The sequence below is a fragment of the Paramormyrops kingsleyae genome, chromosome 1, assembly GCF_048594095.1.
Source record: "Paramormyrops kingsleyae isolate MSU_618 chromosome 1, PKINGS_0.4, whole genome shotgun sequence".
NCBI lineage: Eukaryota > Metazoa > Chordata > Actinopteri > Osteoglossiformes > Mormyridae > Paramormyrops > Paramormyrops kingsleyae.
Window position 1 is genome coordinate 23,665,081 of NC_132797.1, and position 17,799 is coordinate 23,682,879.

The 17,799-nt window shown below is 39.4% G+C and overlaps 1 protein-coding gene across 9 annotated transcripts in view; it reads left to right on the forward strand.

Moving 5' to 3' along the window:
- The first annotated feature begins 2,693 nt into the window (after nucleotides 1-2,693).
- Nucleotides 2,694-17,799, forward strand: part of sugct (succinyl-CoA:glutarate-CoA transferase) — a 116,417-nt gene continuing 101,311 nt past the window's right edge. For 4 of the 9 annotated variants that reach the window (XM_023800209.2, XM_072711883.1, XM_023800216.2 and 1 more), the window contains exons 1-6: nucleotides 2,715-2,931; nucleotides 3,708-3,759; nucleotides 7,000-7,073; nucleotides 7,451-7,536; nucleotides 7,875-7,925; nucleotides 8,701-8,821. In XM_023800209.2, coding sequence (XP_023655977.1) covers nucleotides 2,832-2,931; nucleotides 3,708-3,759; nucleotides 7,000-7,073; nucleotides 7,451-7,536; nucleotides 7,875-7,925; nucleotides 8,701-8,821 — 484 coding nt within the window. In that variant the 5' untranslated portion in view covers nucleotides 2,715-2,831. Of the gene's footprint in view, nucleotides 2,932-3,707; nucleotides 3,760-4,793; nucleotides 5,103-6,999; nucleotides 7,074-7,450; nucleotides 7,537-7,874; nucleotides 7,926-8,700; nucleotides 8,822-17,799 lie in introns of those variants that run through there. The other 5 variants (XM_023800210.2, XM_023800211.2, XM_023800217.2 and 2 more) reach the window with 5 other exon arrangements.

Below are 17,799 nucleotides of genomic sequence, written 5' to 3' on the forward strand. Positions count from 1 at the left end.
TTCCAGTTTTGGCAGTTTTCAAGTGACTGTTCGGCCGGTTAGCCATGCACCCTCACACACCCACAGTCGTGGACGAAGATCCTCAGGTAGGGTGAGGATAAGCGCACTGCACCCCCACTGAGCGCGACAATAGCCAGCCCGCTTCATGAGAGCAGGGGTTGGAGTGATACTTGCCTGATCTGTCTTCAGCCCTTTAGGTGCCTCATCACTGTTGCTGTACAGTTGCGAGAGGGAGATGAACCCAGTTGTATACACTACCTGGTAGTCCAGTCTTGAGCATAGCCCACGGGACTGGAGTGGGGGGTGGTAATTTTTGGAGCACATTAAGAATGCAGTGCTGGACAATTACATCAAAATACCTATAAATACTTTTAATGCAAACTGATAGAATCCAACTTTTAATTATTCATGTTTTATCTGTGTTTTTTTATAATTAAAAGTTAGTGTATACTCAGAGGTTATATGGGAGTTTGTGGTTCACGTGTTTCACGGTCTCAAGTATTCCTTGCACAGTTTGTTGCAGCACAGCAAGGATCACATCCTGATCCTCAGTATAGGATGGACTTATTGTTGCTGGTGTTCCACTGACAAAACCCCATGTTTACTGCTGTTTAATAATAGAGGTAAGTATTTGGAAATTAATGAATCTCCATGTGAAGTTGGTGAAGCATAAAACCGTAAGTGCTTTTGGGTGAAATTATCAGCAGGTGGCACTGCGGAGTTATGTGTGTCTGGCGGAAGGATTCATGATCATATTTTATTCTCCCATATGTGACATATCAAACTGTCCCAGAATACGATACTGACAAGATCAAGATGCATGAGTCACCCTGAGGCTGACCCATTGTCTCCAGTTCAGAAAGAGCTATCATAATGGATATTGGCTGTGTGTACCTTTTAGAATATTTCACGGCAAAGGAATGACTGTTTGGAAGAACAAGTGTTTTATCTGACTTTGGGACAATGCTGTGCCATTATTTCATGGATATTGTCCCTGCTTGAGGTGCCAAGAACAGAAGTCCAATAGTTCAAATGCACATCCATCCAAGATATGTCTGTCTCATACATCACTGTAGCTACATAGTACATAGTGTCTGCTTGGTTTGTTTAATGTGCTGGGAGTTTTGAAAATAGAAATGGGATTAAGTATTTTCAAGAAACAGAAGGTGCTATGTATTGCAATGCATTCGATACTCTGTACTCTTGAGAGGGTATTGGAAAATTAATGAATGAACTTATTGCATAACATTGTTTGATAGATGGGTGCGTGACACATATATAAATGTATCCTGGGTATTCCCCCTTTCCCTGCTAATAACAAAGGAATGAATGCAAGTTCTATTAAATTCAACTGCATCCTTTTGGCATGGACCAGTGGCATTCCTAGCAAATGATTGATGATGCACATCTGAGATCCTTGAACTTAAGACAATATTACTGACTGAGAGATATGTGGAAATCTGAAACTTTTTCCCTTATGGAAGACAAGTAATTAGTAAACATTCCTGGCTACTTGCAATGGGAGCATTTTGTCGAATTAGCAAACTAAACTGAAATTCTTGGCAACAAATTGAAGCTGTTGTCCAAATCTGTCTGAATCAGCTACCTGGCCATTTGCCTTTGCTGACCCTCCCTGAATCGGCAGACAAAACTAAATTCACACCAGTGGGTTGCTCCCAGGCGGAAGATGCTGTGTGAACTCTAAAAAGAGATTCCCTGGATTCAGAAGAATCAGGTGAAGTGGGAGTGATGAATATCACAGCAGTATTTGGGTGTTATTTGGGATTGGGGTGCTTATTGTTAATCTCAGATTTACAGTAGAAAATACATATTTATCAATTTATCCATCCCTCCATCAGGGTTACATGAGCAACATGTAACTTGTCTGGTTCATGCATAAAGTGTGTACTCAATAAAAATACACAGAAACATGACGGTATTCTGTCATGGTGTTGCGAAACACTTGCTGTGTACCTGTTGCAATTCTCTTCCCAGTGCGGTTATAAGAAGAGCCTCCCACCCACCTTACCCATACCAGTTTGCCTATGGAGCGATTAGGTCTACAGAGGATGCCTTCGCCATTGCTCTTCACTCTGCACTCTGCACTCACACACCTTGAACATTAGGGGAGCTATGTAAGGATGCTTTACATCAGGGGTGGGGAACCTGATCCATGGAGGGCTGGTGTGGGTGCGGGTATTTGAGATGACCTCTCAATCAGCCAGTAACAGCGGGTCTCCAGGACTGGAGTAGAGAACCACAGTTTTATTATTGGCTGATGGAGAGGCCATCCCAAAAACCTGCACCCACACCATGGATCAGGTTCCCCACCCCTGCTTTACATAGAGTACAGCTCTGCTCAGTCATCCTGGGCAGACTGGTCAATAAACATACGGACTTAGGACCTGACTAAGGACACTTACAATTGTATCTACAAAATGCTGTGCTGACTTTAACGTTCATATAATTATCTATGTTTACATTTCATTTGCACTTTTATACATGTATATCTCATATACACTAACAGTAACTGTGCTATAATACTACTTTTTAGTATTTTTAAGTAGTTTATTTTGTACCGTTACTATTTTTCTTTTTTTTAATCGATATTTAAGTGTGAAGGCACCGTAAGCATTCTGCGCAATTTGGTTGTATTCCCTGGAATGACAATGAAGGAATCTTCAGTATCTGCGCATCCTGACGCTTCTTAACACGACCACACCTCACGTGCCAAAGACGCCGCTCCCGGATGTAGACGCGGACACTATCCTCTGCCGGTGCCCTTGCCTCTTACGCCAGCGTTTAGCGGCAGCAGCCCCCTGGGGAGTTAAATGGCAATGGCAGCTGTGGTGAGGAGCACCGTGCGACTCGGACCGGTGTATACTGTACGGATCCCACGGGCACGGAGGCTATGCGCGTCCACGCAGCCAGGTACCGACGGCGTCCTGGCCGCCGCTCGCTGTACTGTGCGGACTCTTCAATGATATGAATCAGTCACCCAGGGTCACTGCCAATCGATATTGTTTCACAAGCCATATTTTGAGCTATTTTATTAAGTGGCTTACTTAAAATTACGATTAATTTCCCTAAACCACGTTCCAGACATTTTTCTTACCTTTCTTATGCTTCTTACTTAATGACTAAATGTGTAACTATGAATAACGACGCGAGTAGCGTTACTTCAAAAGTATAATGTTATCATTTAATAGCCTATATCTTGTGAGTATATTTGAAATTTAACAGCTAAATAATAATAAGTATTATTCTTGCTTCGGTGTCCCTTGGTTTTCCATTGATGGTGATTAATACTTTCCTTAATCAGTTACTCCTACAGTTTTAAAGTTAATATTTAACTTTTGTGTGTTCAGAAAGTCTTGTTAGACAGCGCAAGGTGCTTAAACAGCAGCATTAAATAACTGAAATACCAGTGGAAACTAATGAAACATTATCTCCAATACGTTTATAAAGTAATACGTGATGCCGTGAAAATGATGACTTTCGCAATTCGTGCTTTTAGTTTGACTAAATAGTTTGGAGGTGAAATCATCTTGCGGTTTAGCTGTGGACCTTTTGTTTCCTTCATTAAATCGCAAATAGGCACGTGGAAGAAAACCATGATTTTACTTGAAGTGAAATAATGTGAAGTACTATTATTGGTTATGGGGCATTCATTAATTTTGTTTTCTCCATTTATTCATTTGCCTCAGGAAAGGGGGTTGTAAAACCACTGGATGGTATCAGAGTCTTAGATCTGACTAGGTAAGTTGGGCCACCATATCCATCAATCCATCCATCCATCCATCCATTTTATGCACCGGCTTGTCCTACGCAGGGTTATGGCACAGTTTTATACTGTTAAAATATTTTTGTTCTGTATTTGTCACTATGTTTAGTTTCATTTTAATCCTTAAACCAGCCCAAATGTGTATTGGCACATAGGTTAATATCAGGGGTGGGCAGTCATATCTGCAAAGGGCCGATGTGCATGCAGGTTTTTGGGATAACTTTTAAGTCAGCTGTTCAAACCCAGGTGTGAGGACTCTTCAGACAGCCACTCTTCAGATTAGTAATCTAATTAGGGAGTTACAGCGAAAACCCGCACACACCGGTCGTTTGGAGATGAGTTTGGCCACCCCTGGTTTATATTGACATTATTGGTTTGTCTGTTTTAGCTGAAATCAGGGGCGTCGTTTGGCGTGTTTTAGGGGGGTAAGGAGCGGAAAGTTCTGGAAGGGTCGCAAGCATTTTAAAACCAGCAAGCTCCTATGCTGATCCACGATCATATTTTCCAGCCCTGGTCCTAGAATGAACCTACATAAACATATGTACATGGTCTGCAAATGCTTAGGGCAAAACTAGTGAACACTCAACCAATCCAAAACGACAAACCACAGATGCTTCATCTACAATTAACTCGCACGTCCAGTCAGATTTATGCTACAGTAAAATCCCGTTATAGTGGACTCGCTTATTAGTGGTGTGCGATACTACAAGATCTGGTATCAATCCGATACCAAATAAATATAGGGGAAGTATCGCCGATACGATACCGATATCGATACTTTTTAATAACTTAGGTGGATCATCAAATTGCTAAAGCTGAAATAATTTTCATTACCTTTAAGTGTTTTTGTGATTTTTTTTTTATTAATTAGTTATAACCCAGGATGAAATTTGGGCAAAGTTTATGAGTAAATAAATACTGTAGCGCGGAGGTACCGACGGGCAGCGCAGCATGTTAATTGGACTGATACCAGCTTCTAAATAGTTCTAGGTAATCGCTTGTGTGATTATAAATGTGATGTGTGTTATGTCATGTATAGTGGTTAATGTTTATTGTTGTATGTGGTGTGTGTGTGTGTATGTATGTGTTTGTACGTTTGTAGTTCTAAACGTATTTAGGGTGTTTTTTAACCACCTTTTGTCTCTCCCACGACATTATTCCTCTCTCCTTCAGCGTCCATTATAATTATATGCAAATTATGCAAATTAAGCGATGGCGATTTCTAGTGACTTTTGGGACAACCAATAGCGACTTTCCTTGCTGAGGAGTTGGCAACAGTGAAGGAGTCGGGATTATTAATAGTCACGCATCTGGTCAGGTAAAGCTAGATTACTACAATATAATAATCTATACCACAAGTGTGTCTGCTGGGGTGTGGCATGAGTAAATGGTGTCCTGTAGTTGTGTTCTGGGCAAACAGCAACTCTGGATATAACGGGCTTTGGATATAACGGACTGTTTTGCTTGGACTCATGAAGTCCGTTATAACGGGATTTTACTGTATATTGGTATCGATTGGCGCAAATTGCAGTGCCCTGCGTGCTCAATCATAGCGTTAATTTACATCTATATAGACCTACATAGGATCCCGACTCAGCCGACATAGTAAAAGTGGGTCGCGGTGAAAAAAGGTTGAGAACCTCTGGTTTAAAATATCATTGGAAAAATATCCAAAATTTTACCGAAGTAACCCAAATCCGTATAATCATAATAACAATCATTCTGTCTGTATTTTATCCTGTACTCTATTTGTATTTACAAATTTCAGAAGCTAAATGAATGGTAGTTTTTCTACAAATATGTTTTTATTCATGAAGAGCAGTAGAGATTATAGCCTATCCTAAACCCACAAATAATTTAAGAAATATACATTTTAAAAACATTTACGTGAAGTTTTAAAACCCAACGATCTCAGTTTCCTTGGTGAATTTTATCGTTGAGTTTTACCTCAGACTACATCCCGCCTTTTTCACTGAATTCAAAAGCGTGTCTCGCGCACTGTAGCTTTCGCCGTCTCTTTTTATTGCTAGTAAGATCGAATTTGTCTGAACTGCATTCCTTTATGACAAATTTGTAATTTAGAAAAAAAACACATAATACATAATATTGATCTAAATTAACCCACTGCAGAATATGTCTACTATGTTTATCTTGCATTTATTCAGAAGGCTGAGTCCCCATAATTTTCAAATCCTAGAATCACCTCTGGCTGAAATATGCATGACATTGTATGTATGTGTCTCTGGTATGTTTTGGGTTTTTCGAACTCAAAATTAAATGAAAATGAAATTATGCTTTATTCTTCATTTGTGAGAAACTTATGTTTCTGTTCACATATTCCATCTTATTCTACTTTGAGATATACACACAAATAGAGCAAAGCCTAGAGTCTGAGTACAGCCATTTATGCCACAGACACTGGTCACTGGCTAACAACCAGTGAAACCACAACTGAGCACTTTACCTACTGCTGTTAAAGGTACTGTCATTGACTATGTGGCTAGCTACAAATACCTAGGTATTGTTCTTGACAACAAACTGATTTTAAATAACATGTTGATACTACATTTAAAACGGTCCAGCAAAGAATTTTTTTGTATTATTTTGTTTGACTGAATTGTATCTTTTTTTAATAATAAGTTTTATTGAATCTGTTTTAAGTTTTTGTATTATTGCATGATTTGGAAATCAAATTTTTTCTAATAGGAACAGGCTTTGGATGTCTTGTGAAGGTGTGTGGGGGGGGGGATGGCTGCAAGTTGGACATTTATAATGGGCTGGTGTCCTTAGGACGGTTCTAGTTGTATTGAATTGCTACAATCATCCACTAAATAAGAAGCACCCCCTTTCTGTAGGATTTTAGGACTCAGGGCGTCCTTAATCTCCATGGCTATTGCTATGCTTAATAGCAGACAGCATTCTGACTGGTACTGGGTATGGGTACACTGACATATACTGTACTTTGTAATGGTAAATTTGCCCATTATCATTTTTATCTATCTACTGTTCAATATATTGCATCATCTATTGTATTGGATTGCGTTGATGTTGAAAGTTATGTTGTTCTTGGCCACAATAAAGTTACCCTCGAACCCTTGATAGTGTTCTGTGACCTTTACATGTCTGTGTCCCATGGAGAGCAAAATGGGATAGACCCTTGTTCTAAGGTCTTGATGATGGATCACTGTTTGTGACTTGCGCATCCTCACCTCCAGGGTTCTTGCTGGTCCCTTTGCTAGTATGATACTGGGAGACCTGGGTGCTGAGGTGATAAAGGTGGAGAAGCCAGGTGAGTAAAGGGCTGAGGACCACTATGTGTAACCTCAATGTGAACATCACACATGCCGTGTGACCGCTTATATTCCGCAGTGCTCTTTCTGCTTGTAATTTCATACTTTGTTGATAATTTTATAATTCTAATACTTTCCATGCTATTCCTTACATTGTCATTGCTTATTGTGATTTATTTGTTCTAATTGTCTGTTAATGTGTTTTTACATTGACAGACAGATGAATAAAGTATCTGTCTATATCTTACTGTCTCTGTCTAATCATGATAGCCATAATCTAACTATTCTTAATTCACTAGCAATATGGTCAGTTCTTTGTGAGAAGTGTGTGTTTCTTTGTTCAGCTGTTGTTGTAAAGAGGCTGTCTTTCTGGAAGGTTCTGGGGACGACACAAGATCATGGGGCCCGCCATTTGTAGGGAAGGAAAGCACTTATTTCCTTAGTATCAACCGCAACAAAAAGGTATATCTATCCAGCTTCCATATTATCACTAGTCTCCAGGGCTTTGCATTTCTATATGGGCTTGATCATAAATAATAAAAACATCCACAGCCTTTAATTTTAAAGGGATGTGTGGTATTTTGTGGCACATACCCCTTAGGTGCTTGATTAAAACATTCTGTTCAATTCTGTTCCTTTACAATCTGAGAGAAAAGCCTAAATCATGATGTTTACACATTGGGATGATGAATGCAGTTAGAATGTTTACATTCTGAGCAGTATGACTGCGATTCGTAAGGGTGAAAAATACAGAATTGAAAAAATATGAATAAACATTTACAGCAGTGTTTTATTTGTAGAGCATCGCAGTAAATTTGAAAGATCCTAAGGGAGCCAAGTTAATACTGGAGGTAAGGTACTGTCTCTAATGGATATTTTTATATCAAGTTTTTAAATGACTTTTATTGACGTTTTGTATCATTTTTTACTATTAAACCATATACAATGGAGAACACTTAGAACAAGGTACATTTCATCCATCTTTACCTGCTAGGAGGCTCTTTAGCCTCAAAACCCAGTCAGTACGGCTTAAACACAGCTTTTTTCCACAGACTATTCAACTTTTTAACAGTCCTGCCCCTTCCAGCATAATATTGGTCTGTTAAAAGGGCTAATAACTCTGCACTCATAACTCTAAAGCTAAACCTGTTTATAGCATGTTCTACTTTTATGCCAAAATTCTGTGCCAAACTGCACAATCTTTCCTCACTAATCAGGTGGATAATTGTATCTTATTATGTTTGACGTAATGTCCATATCTTAAACTGTCGTGCTTATATATTTGTATGTCTCAATATTTCTATTCTATTTATTATTTCTCATTTGCATTATGAAAAATGAGAATGATATTTCACCTCTGTATTGTTCCGTGCATCATATATCTGAAGCTGACAATGAAATATACTTTGACTTAGACATATGCATACATAGATCACAGTCAAATAATTCACCCGTTAGTTTGTAAACACTGAAATATTTTGTAAGAAATATTGGTGTGTAAGTTGCTGTTTGGCTCACTGTTGTTAAACACTTTGGAACTGAAAACAAATCATTGCCAGTTGTGTGTTTTGCTTTGTCAGTGTACAGGAACAGTTCTGTAAAGCACAGTTCTTTTTTTTCCCGCAGCTTGCGGAAGTTTGCGACATCCTCATGGAAAACTATCTCCCGGGCAAGCTTGGCCAGATGGGGCTGGGATACAAGGATGTTCAGAAGGTGGCGCCCCGGCTGATCTACTGCTCCATCTCTGGTACTGATCTCTGTAAATGAGCTAAAAATTACCATTACAAATACTGCTCCATTAACTCACAACAATCCAGAAGTTTCCCAGGGTTCTATAGATATGACATCCTTTGTCCTCCTTTACATTCATTTAGAAAGCAAATTTTTTTATTTTTTCATTCAGCAAATCTACTCTACAAATGCAGAAGTAACTACACTGACACTGAGAAAAATGGCTTCACTTTAATTTAATTTTTTTATCTGTCCACCTGTATGTGTAGTAGATGGGTACAGTACCTATCAAAGGCATTGACACACTTGATTTTAATGCATTTGTCTCTAAGCGGTTTTATTTACCTTATAGTAAAAGGGCTCGTGACAGTGAAGTCATTCATATCAAATATTGCATAAACCAAGAGAAGAGTTCAACGTCTTAAAATTTTCTCAAAATTTAGACTCTTCAAAATAGCCCCCTTTGACTTCAATGACAGCATTACAGACTTGTGGCATTTTTTCAAGCTGCTTCCAGAAGTAGCCACCTGGAATGCTTCTCCAACAGTCCTGAAGGAGTTTCTACAATTTCTGGGCACAAGTTGGCTTCTTTGCTCTTACTCTTCGATCCAGCTCATCCAAAACAAACCCTATAGGGTTTAGGTTGGGAGATCATGGGGGGCCAGGTCATCTGTCGCTGCATTCTATATCTTTCCTTGTTCACAAGATAGCCTTGAGGTTCGTTTAGGGACACTATCTTATTGTGATTTTCAGTAGGTTTGTCCAGACTTTCAGGGTTCCCCCTGGAGTTTGATTTCAACTCTTCACTTTTCTTTGTATTTTTGCTTCTACTAATCAAATTCTTCACTTTTTTTCAGCATCCGTTTTTCCGTTCTTAATAAATTAATCATTAAACTCATTAAATCATTAAAAGTCCTTATTCTTAGCATTTCGGTTTAGATTTCTTGTCAGGTGAAAGTGTTTATGACCAGATATATGTGTGAGAAATATAGTGATTTTTGGTGGCTGTCTTGGTACTTTAAGTTACATTAAGCCTTTTCCTTATAATGGGCGTCAATGGAGGGGAAAACGCTTAACGTAAAATAAAGTCCATATTCCTTGTATTTCGGTTTTGTTTTTTTGTCAGGTGAAAGTCTTTGACCAGATGTGTGTGTGCGAAATTTGGTGATTATTGGTCGCTATTTTGGTACATTAAACCACATTAAGCGTTTTCACATTAAGCGTTTTAGAATGTCCCCACACCGATCTATAACATTTGCTACTTTTAGAATGGCCCATGCTCATTTGACATGGATGATCGACGATCGTGTGTCCGGGGTGCCGGGCCAGTTTTGATTAGGCCCTACGGGTGCTACGGTTGAAAATTGGGAAAAAATGAAATTTGACTTTTCAAAAATTCAAAATTCGTCATTTGAAAATTGAATTTGCCAGAGTGACGATTTGATGCAGTTTTTCTTCGTCACCATGGGTTCCGTTTTCGTCAATGACGAGAGTGACGAGCGGCAGCGGGAACCCTGACTTTTGACTAGTATTGTAAATCACAGTGTACTTATTGAAAACTGAGCAAAGCTGAACAAAGATATTTTCTCATGAGATAAAACAGATCCCAAGAAACATAAATCAGTTTTGAAAAAATGTGCCTTTGCATGACAGTAATGCTGTTAAAGGTGTCTTAGTGGGGTTTAGTTTAGTGGGTGTTACTGTTGTCTCACACCTGTGGGGTTATGGTTTTGATTCCTGGCTTTGGAGAATGTGTTGGATTTGCTTGTTCTTGCCTTTTCATGTGGAGTACCCCAGTTCCTTACCACAGTCAAAAGCATGTGGTTAGGTGACATGGTGTCTCTGAATTGCCCATTGTGTGTGACTTTGTGCCCTCTGATGGACTGGCATCCCTATGGGCTGATATTTGTGCCACTAGAAACTGAATATGAATATTGTATATTTGAATCGATCTGCGGTTGATTACTTTTCCTCAAGGAACCGGATGTGCGTCTCAATAGATTGAAATTGAATTTGCGAACTGAAAATTTTCCAGGTAGGATAAATTAAGTTTCAAGTTATTGGAATTCAGATTCAAACTATTAAATTCAGATTTAGTTTTGTAATGCGACAACTGCAGATTCAAATATGCAATATTCATATTCAGTTTCTAGTGGCACAAATATCAGTCCATACATCACATCCAGGATGTCCGCTGCATCATGTCCTGTTCTTCGCTGCTTGTCGCAACCCTGTATTACGTAAGTGGTTATGGAAGATTGATGAAACATACTGTACACATACTCTTCATGGACAAAAGTATTAGAACACCTGGCCATTACACCCACACGGTCTTTTTTAACATCCCATTCTAAATCTGCCACACTTCTGGGAAGGCTTTCCACAAGTTTATGGAGAGTGTCTATATTTATTTTTGCTGATTCATCCAGAACAGCATTTGTGAGGTCAAACACTGATATTGGACATGAAAGCCTGGCTTGCAATCGCCGTTCTAGTTTATCCCAAAGGTGTTCGATGAGGTTGAAGTCAGGGCTATATGCTAGCCAGTCAAGGTCTTCCACAGCAAACTCACCCAACCATGTCTTTATGGACCTTGCTTTGTGCACTGGGACACAGTCATGCTGGAACAGAAAAGGCCCTTCCCCAAAGAAATTCACACAAAGCTGGAAGGACAGAATTGTCCAAAATGCTGAAGCATTAAGAGTTCTCTCCACTGGAATTAGGGGGGCTAGTCCAACCGCGGAAAAACAAACCCCATACTATTATCTCTCCTCCACCAACTTTACAGCTGGCTCGCTGCAGTCAGGCAGGCAATGTTCTCCTGGCATCTGCCAAACCCAGACTCGTCCATCAGACTGCCAGTGTGATTCAATACTCCACAGAGCACGTTTCCACTGCTCCAGAGTCCTGTGGCAGTGCCCTTTGTACTGTTCCATCCCACACTTGACATTGCATTTGGTGATATGAGGCTTGCATGCAGCTGCTCAACCATGGAAGCCCATTCAGTGAAGCTCCTGGCACATTATTTTTGTGCTGGGGTTAATGCTAGAGGAAGTTTGGAACTCTCAGTTATTGAGTCAACAGAGTGTTGGGGACTGTTACGCACTATGAGCCTCAGCACTTGGCAACCACGCTCTGTTACTTTACGTGGTCTGCCACTTTGTGGCTGAGTTTCTGTTGTTCCTAAATGCTTCCATTTTGCAGTAATACCACTTACAGTTGACCAAAGAATATCTAGCAGGGAAGAAATTTTATGAGTTGACTCATTGCAAAGGTGGCATCCTATGACAGTACCACACTTGAATTAACTGAGCTCTTTAGAATGACCCATTCATTCACAAATGTTTGTAAACCTGATTGCATGGTTGGGTCCTTGAATTTATACCCTGTGGCAATCGGTCTGAATAAAACACTTTAATTCAATGATTAATGATCCATGTTTGTCCTTGTAGTGAACAATGAAAAAACTCAACAAGTAATTTGGTAATAAAATGTGATAATTCCTTCTAGTGCACAAAATACAGTGTAAGTGTAAAATAAGCAGTCGAACTAAAATCTAAGTAGAATATGAAACAGGAAACCACGCCTTATTCATAGTACAATGTAAGAAATTTCATACACTGAGCTGATTCTAAGTAATTTTTCCATTTCGATAATTTATAATTCCGGGGTTTGAAATGTATTGAGTATTGGGGGGGGCAGCATGGTGGTGCAGTGGTTAATACTGTCCCAATGTCATTGTGGGGTTTGGTACATTAAACCACATTAAGTGTTTTCACATTAAGCGTTTTAGAATGTCCCCACACCGATCGATAACATTTGCTACTTTTAGAATGGCCCATGCTCATTTGACATGGATGATCGGCGATCGTGTGTCAGGGTAAACCAGTCTAAAAACATGCTGAGGCTAATTGGAATTACCAAATTGCCCGTAGGTGTGTATGTGTGAGTAAATGGTGTGTGAGTGTGCCCTGTGATGGGTTGGCACCCCATCCTGGATTGTTCCCTGCCTTGTGCCCGTAGCCTCCGGGTTAGGCTCCAGACCCCCTGTGACCCTGAACAGGATAAACAGTTTCAGAAAATGGATGCTCCCAGTTTATAATTCTTCTGTACCACATTTGACTTTTTTTACAGTTTTATTTTCTCCGGTGGGTGCCTTTCAGGCATGGGCAATTCTGGGTTTTTTATGTGGGGGGTATGAATTGAGCCATAATTCATACAAAGAGGCCAACCTCATCATTAGCCAATGACGTGTTTTGAATAGGAGAGTGACAGGAGAAGGCAGTCCAGGGACCAATCAGCTTTCATCTGAGATCAGTGCCTGCCTCTATATATGACCTTGCTTTCATGTATGGGAAATGTTGTTGTTCCTAGCTAGCTATTTATGTTTAGTTAAAGAACTTATAATTATTCAGTAAACCATTCATATATATCTTAATTGCTTATCCCAGTCTGGGTCACAATGGCCTGAAGCCTGTCCCAGCTAGCACAGGTTATATGCCTGAGTATACCCTGGATAGTCAAGCTGAACAATATTGAAAATAATTCACATTGCAGTATTTGAAGTTTTTTTAGTTGAAATTTACCCAAAATAAAATATAGCCAAATAGTATTTATCTACCAATAGAATCTCTCTTAACTGGAAAAGACATGCTAGTAGGTCACTCACATTTGGGTTAACTCTAACAACTGAATTCTGAGACACAAGTGGTGAAATAAGCTGGTGCTGTTGCCACAAGTTGTGCCAACAGATACAAAGCAGTGTCGACAAATCACTTGCTTTTGCTCACTATCATCTCTGTGGAATCCAAAATATTTCCACACAGAGGAAAATTTGTTTTTTGGCAATCACTTGTGCACTTTTCTCCATGTCAGTCATTTTTGTTAAATTTCTCACAAAATTGCCACACTGTCTATGCAACCAGCAGCAAGGATGAAAATGATTTTGATTGGCTTGGAGAGTGCATGCACGTGCAGCAAACTTGTCTTATGTATTTATACAGTTATTTTACAGTTACTGATTCATTTATTGTGATTACTCTTAAAAATTGGGAATTGCCTCACAGCATTCAGCTGAAAAAGAAACATTTAAATGAATCTAGAAAGCAGTGGATGATTTACAGTTCTGCAAATTCTATTGCAAGGATGCTTTTATTGCCAGTGGTTGTTGATGTTTAATATTAATTATAGTTAAAATGAACTTGGGCCAGGGCAGAGAGAACCACGTAACGTAAGTATAAACTTTTAAGAGAAGCAGACATTTATGTTTTCTTTATGTCGCAGATGCTTTTATCCAAAGCAAAGTGCCTTTCTTGTGACAGCAAGGTCAGACAGTCCCTGGAGCATCTGAGGGTCAGCGGCCCAGCAGTGACATCACAATGCCGACCCCAGGATTTGAACTGACAACCATCCAATCACTGTAACAGTGTCCCAGCCCAGTGAGCCGCATACTGTCCCTCACACCACATTCCACATTAGTCAGTTTTTTAGACATATCCTGAACTGACATATTTATGATATTTTGAGAGTGCAACCTCTTTTGGGCTGTACAAACCTTTATAATGCCACTTTTTTTCTAGGAGGGACTTTGGTATATCCCTCATAATCACATATTTTGCATGAAATAGATGTCAGAATAGTTGAACTGTAGTATCCTGAATCTGTCCAGTTGTGTTTCTTGGTATGTTCTGTCTTTCCCCATTTACGGAGTGGGTGGTTTTTAAAAGTCCCATCCATGTTTTGATTTAAGGAGATTTTCTTTCTTTATTAGAAACAGCTTTTATTTTGTCCTCTTTTTGTCAGCTTCAGTGTGCTGTTGCAGTTTCATGTAAAGCCCCAGTAAAGTAGCTATGTTGCTCATTTAACGTTATTGTAAAATTGTTGTGTGGCTCAGTGGGTTTGGCTTCTGTGTCTGCTCGCAAGGTTATTCGTTTGAATCCTGCATTTGACAGAGTTGGCCGCACCTTTGTTGGGCCCTTGAGCAAGGTCTTTAACTTCCCAAAAATGCTCACTCCTGTATATGTGTGTGTGTGTGTGTGTGTGTGTGTGTACATTGTAGCTTAGTTTTTTTTCCCATCTGCTGTGGGTAGATTCAGAATAAAAAGGTGAAACACATAGACAACAGACTTACAGATGTATGGACAGGGACAATGTGTGGCTTTGTGGGCTAGGACTAATGGGTTAGATACCCATGATCAGTAGGATGGTAGTTAAAATTGCGTAGCTGGCAGACTGATGTCAGTTTTTGACCCTTGAGTAAGGTCCTCCCATTCACTTTAGGGACTCGTTGATCCTGCCTTGATCCTTACTTATATGTAAAAGCGTCTGCTTAATAAATGTAATGTGATGTGGTGCTGCATTGCAGAAAATTATAAATGGGGTCGTGCCTATTTTCATATAAAGATACAGAGGATGTCATTGGTACCATGTCAAGGTGATGCTGATGTAAGGTCCTTACAGTTAGCATAAACGTTTATGTTGCAATTCAATAAAAAAAAAAAACAGGAATTTTACCAACTAGCTTCATAAGTCCCCATCCTTAATTAGCACAGTAAAATATCACTCTACCAGTGATATTTTAGCAATAGCGCTACCTTACTCTTAAAATGTGGTGCAATTGTAACTTATATCCATCCAGTATTGGGTCTCGGTCAGTCTGGAGCCTATCCAAGGATAGTACAACTCAAACCTCAGGAAGGAAGATCATGGATGTGCTGTGCCTTCTCTAAGGAATATTTCAAATTGATATATTTAGACTGTGTGAACTCTTCAGTTAAATTTGATCAAGATGTAACATGGTTCAATTACATTGAACATGGACATAATACACATGTAATCCAGGAATTATTGGTAATACATTTTGAGCAGTTGTTCAGTGGTTTCTAATGAGTTATTAAATATTGCTCTGTCTTTGCATTTACTCTCCTTGTCTTATGTTACCATTCAAATCAATTTTAATTATTTAGCTAATCTTTACCACCACCCAGCTTGTAAATCCTTCTCATGCCTACAGTGTTTTAACCTTAATTTTGGAAAGGATGGAAATGTTGTCCTTTTTGCTGGGATGTGAAACCAATGCAATACTTCTAATTTGTGTATTGTTATAAAACTCAAGATGATTTGTTTGTCCATCCAGTGGCCTGTACCACGAAGCAGGGTTACTGGCTTATCGGGGTAACTTGTCAGATTAAAGGTACCAGAGTTTAAATGGACCTCATATTCGTTCTCTTACATTTTGCCCAGACTACCTTAAATCCGACAAGTTACCCCGATAAGCCAGTAATCCCACTTCGTAGTACAGGTCACAGTACTGCAGCTGGTTAGGTGAATCCTCACATCCTTACCTCAAAACCTGATCTGTGGTGAGAGTCTGGCTTCACCCAGATGGTTCATGATTTTTTTTTTGGAGAATGAGGATAGTCCCCCCCCCCCCCCCCCATAACTAAGTCTGGATAAGTGTTTCAAAAGCACATTATCTACCCCTTGACCCTGAGCAGATAAGTGTTTAGAAGGTGGATGGACAGATTGATCATTTTAATTCAATCATTTGCTAGAAAAACCATGAACTCATGGTGACTGGAACAGTTGATCTCCGATATACTGCGTTTGACAGAACGCAGAAAAAAACAGATCAAAGCTAATTTACGCTTAGGATCTCCCTGTTTAACACAGAATTTAAGAAAAATCAGCTTTGAGTGGTAATGCAGTGCCAAGGGTATTTGTTTCATAGCCACAAAGTGTTTGGGGTTTGTCAGCCTGGAGGGGAACATCGCCTGCAGAAGCACTGAGGACCCAGTGAATTAGAGGGTACTTTTGAGCATATTCTCAAAGCTCGATTTATCTCTGCGTGTTGCTTGCTCAAAATCCATTTGGTGCTTGGTGTTGTGGTCAGAATGAATGAACTTCTCTGTCTCTGAACAGAAGTGAGATAACGAAATGAAAGCCTCGTCTGTGTTTGAAAAACAGAACCTGAACCAGAATTTGTTCGTTTTGTGTTAAAAATGTTGACATATCACGTTGACATTGGTATAGCTGCTCACTGTCAGAATGTTGCTTAGATTGGTCATTCCCCACTCTTCCTGTAGATCATTTTCATAAACGCAGTGTGAACCTTGCTTTATGAGAACAACTTAGATGGTTATTTGGAGCAAGATAAACATTAACAACGAACCTTTCAGACATTTCAAACTCTGACTTTTGACTCTGTGCTGCCTGATGAACTGGGATCATTAGCAAAATCTTGGTTGTATGAGGTTGCAAAGGGGTTAAAAGCTCAGATGTGGTGATTTATCAGTATATTTTTTTCCTGCATTAATTATATTTATGTAACTGTTTTCACTCGTCACAATTTGTGTCCAGTGTGAAAATGTTTTCAAATGTAACATATCTGTTGATGTAAGTTACAGGTTAATGTGTCGTTAATTGCTTTATCAAACATGTTGATTTATAAAGAATTTCTGATGGAAAAGGTCAGAAGGTTTAGCACTTCTGACTTATTTTAAATAAAAAATATAGATCTGGGGAAAATAGTTTTGTTGAAGAAAAAAAAAACAACAGTGTGACAAACAGTTGTTACGTGTGAAATGGTGTAAAAAATATGTTTGTTTTTTTCTCTCATACCTGCAGATAAATGAATGGGGGGAGGGGAGGGGGGCATAAAACTTACACTGCCAGTACATTGCGCAGGCTTTGCTGTCTACTGCCAATCAGTTAAGTAACCGAGAGGTGGGGCTGTCAATCAGCCACATGCTGTTTTCCCACCCACAATGGCATGTTCAAGCTTCATCACTTTTAAAGAGGCAGCATAAACATGTGCAAATCACAGCACATTGCAGCTCAGCTAAAACGTCAGCATTTAAGATTACCAAATGAAGTGACTACGTTAAAAAGGAACACTATGGAAATTAGAAGGTGTCAAGTCACCTGGAGTGGGGACTTAATGTCACACCAACTATATTCAGTAACAAAGGATATGGTGGCACAAAATAATGTTCC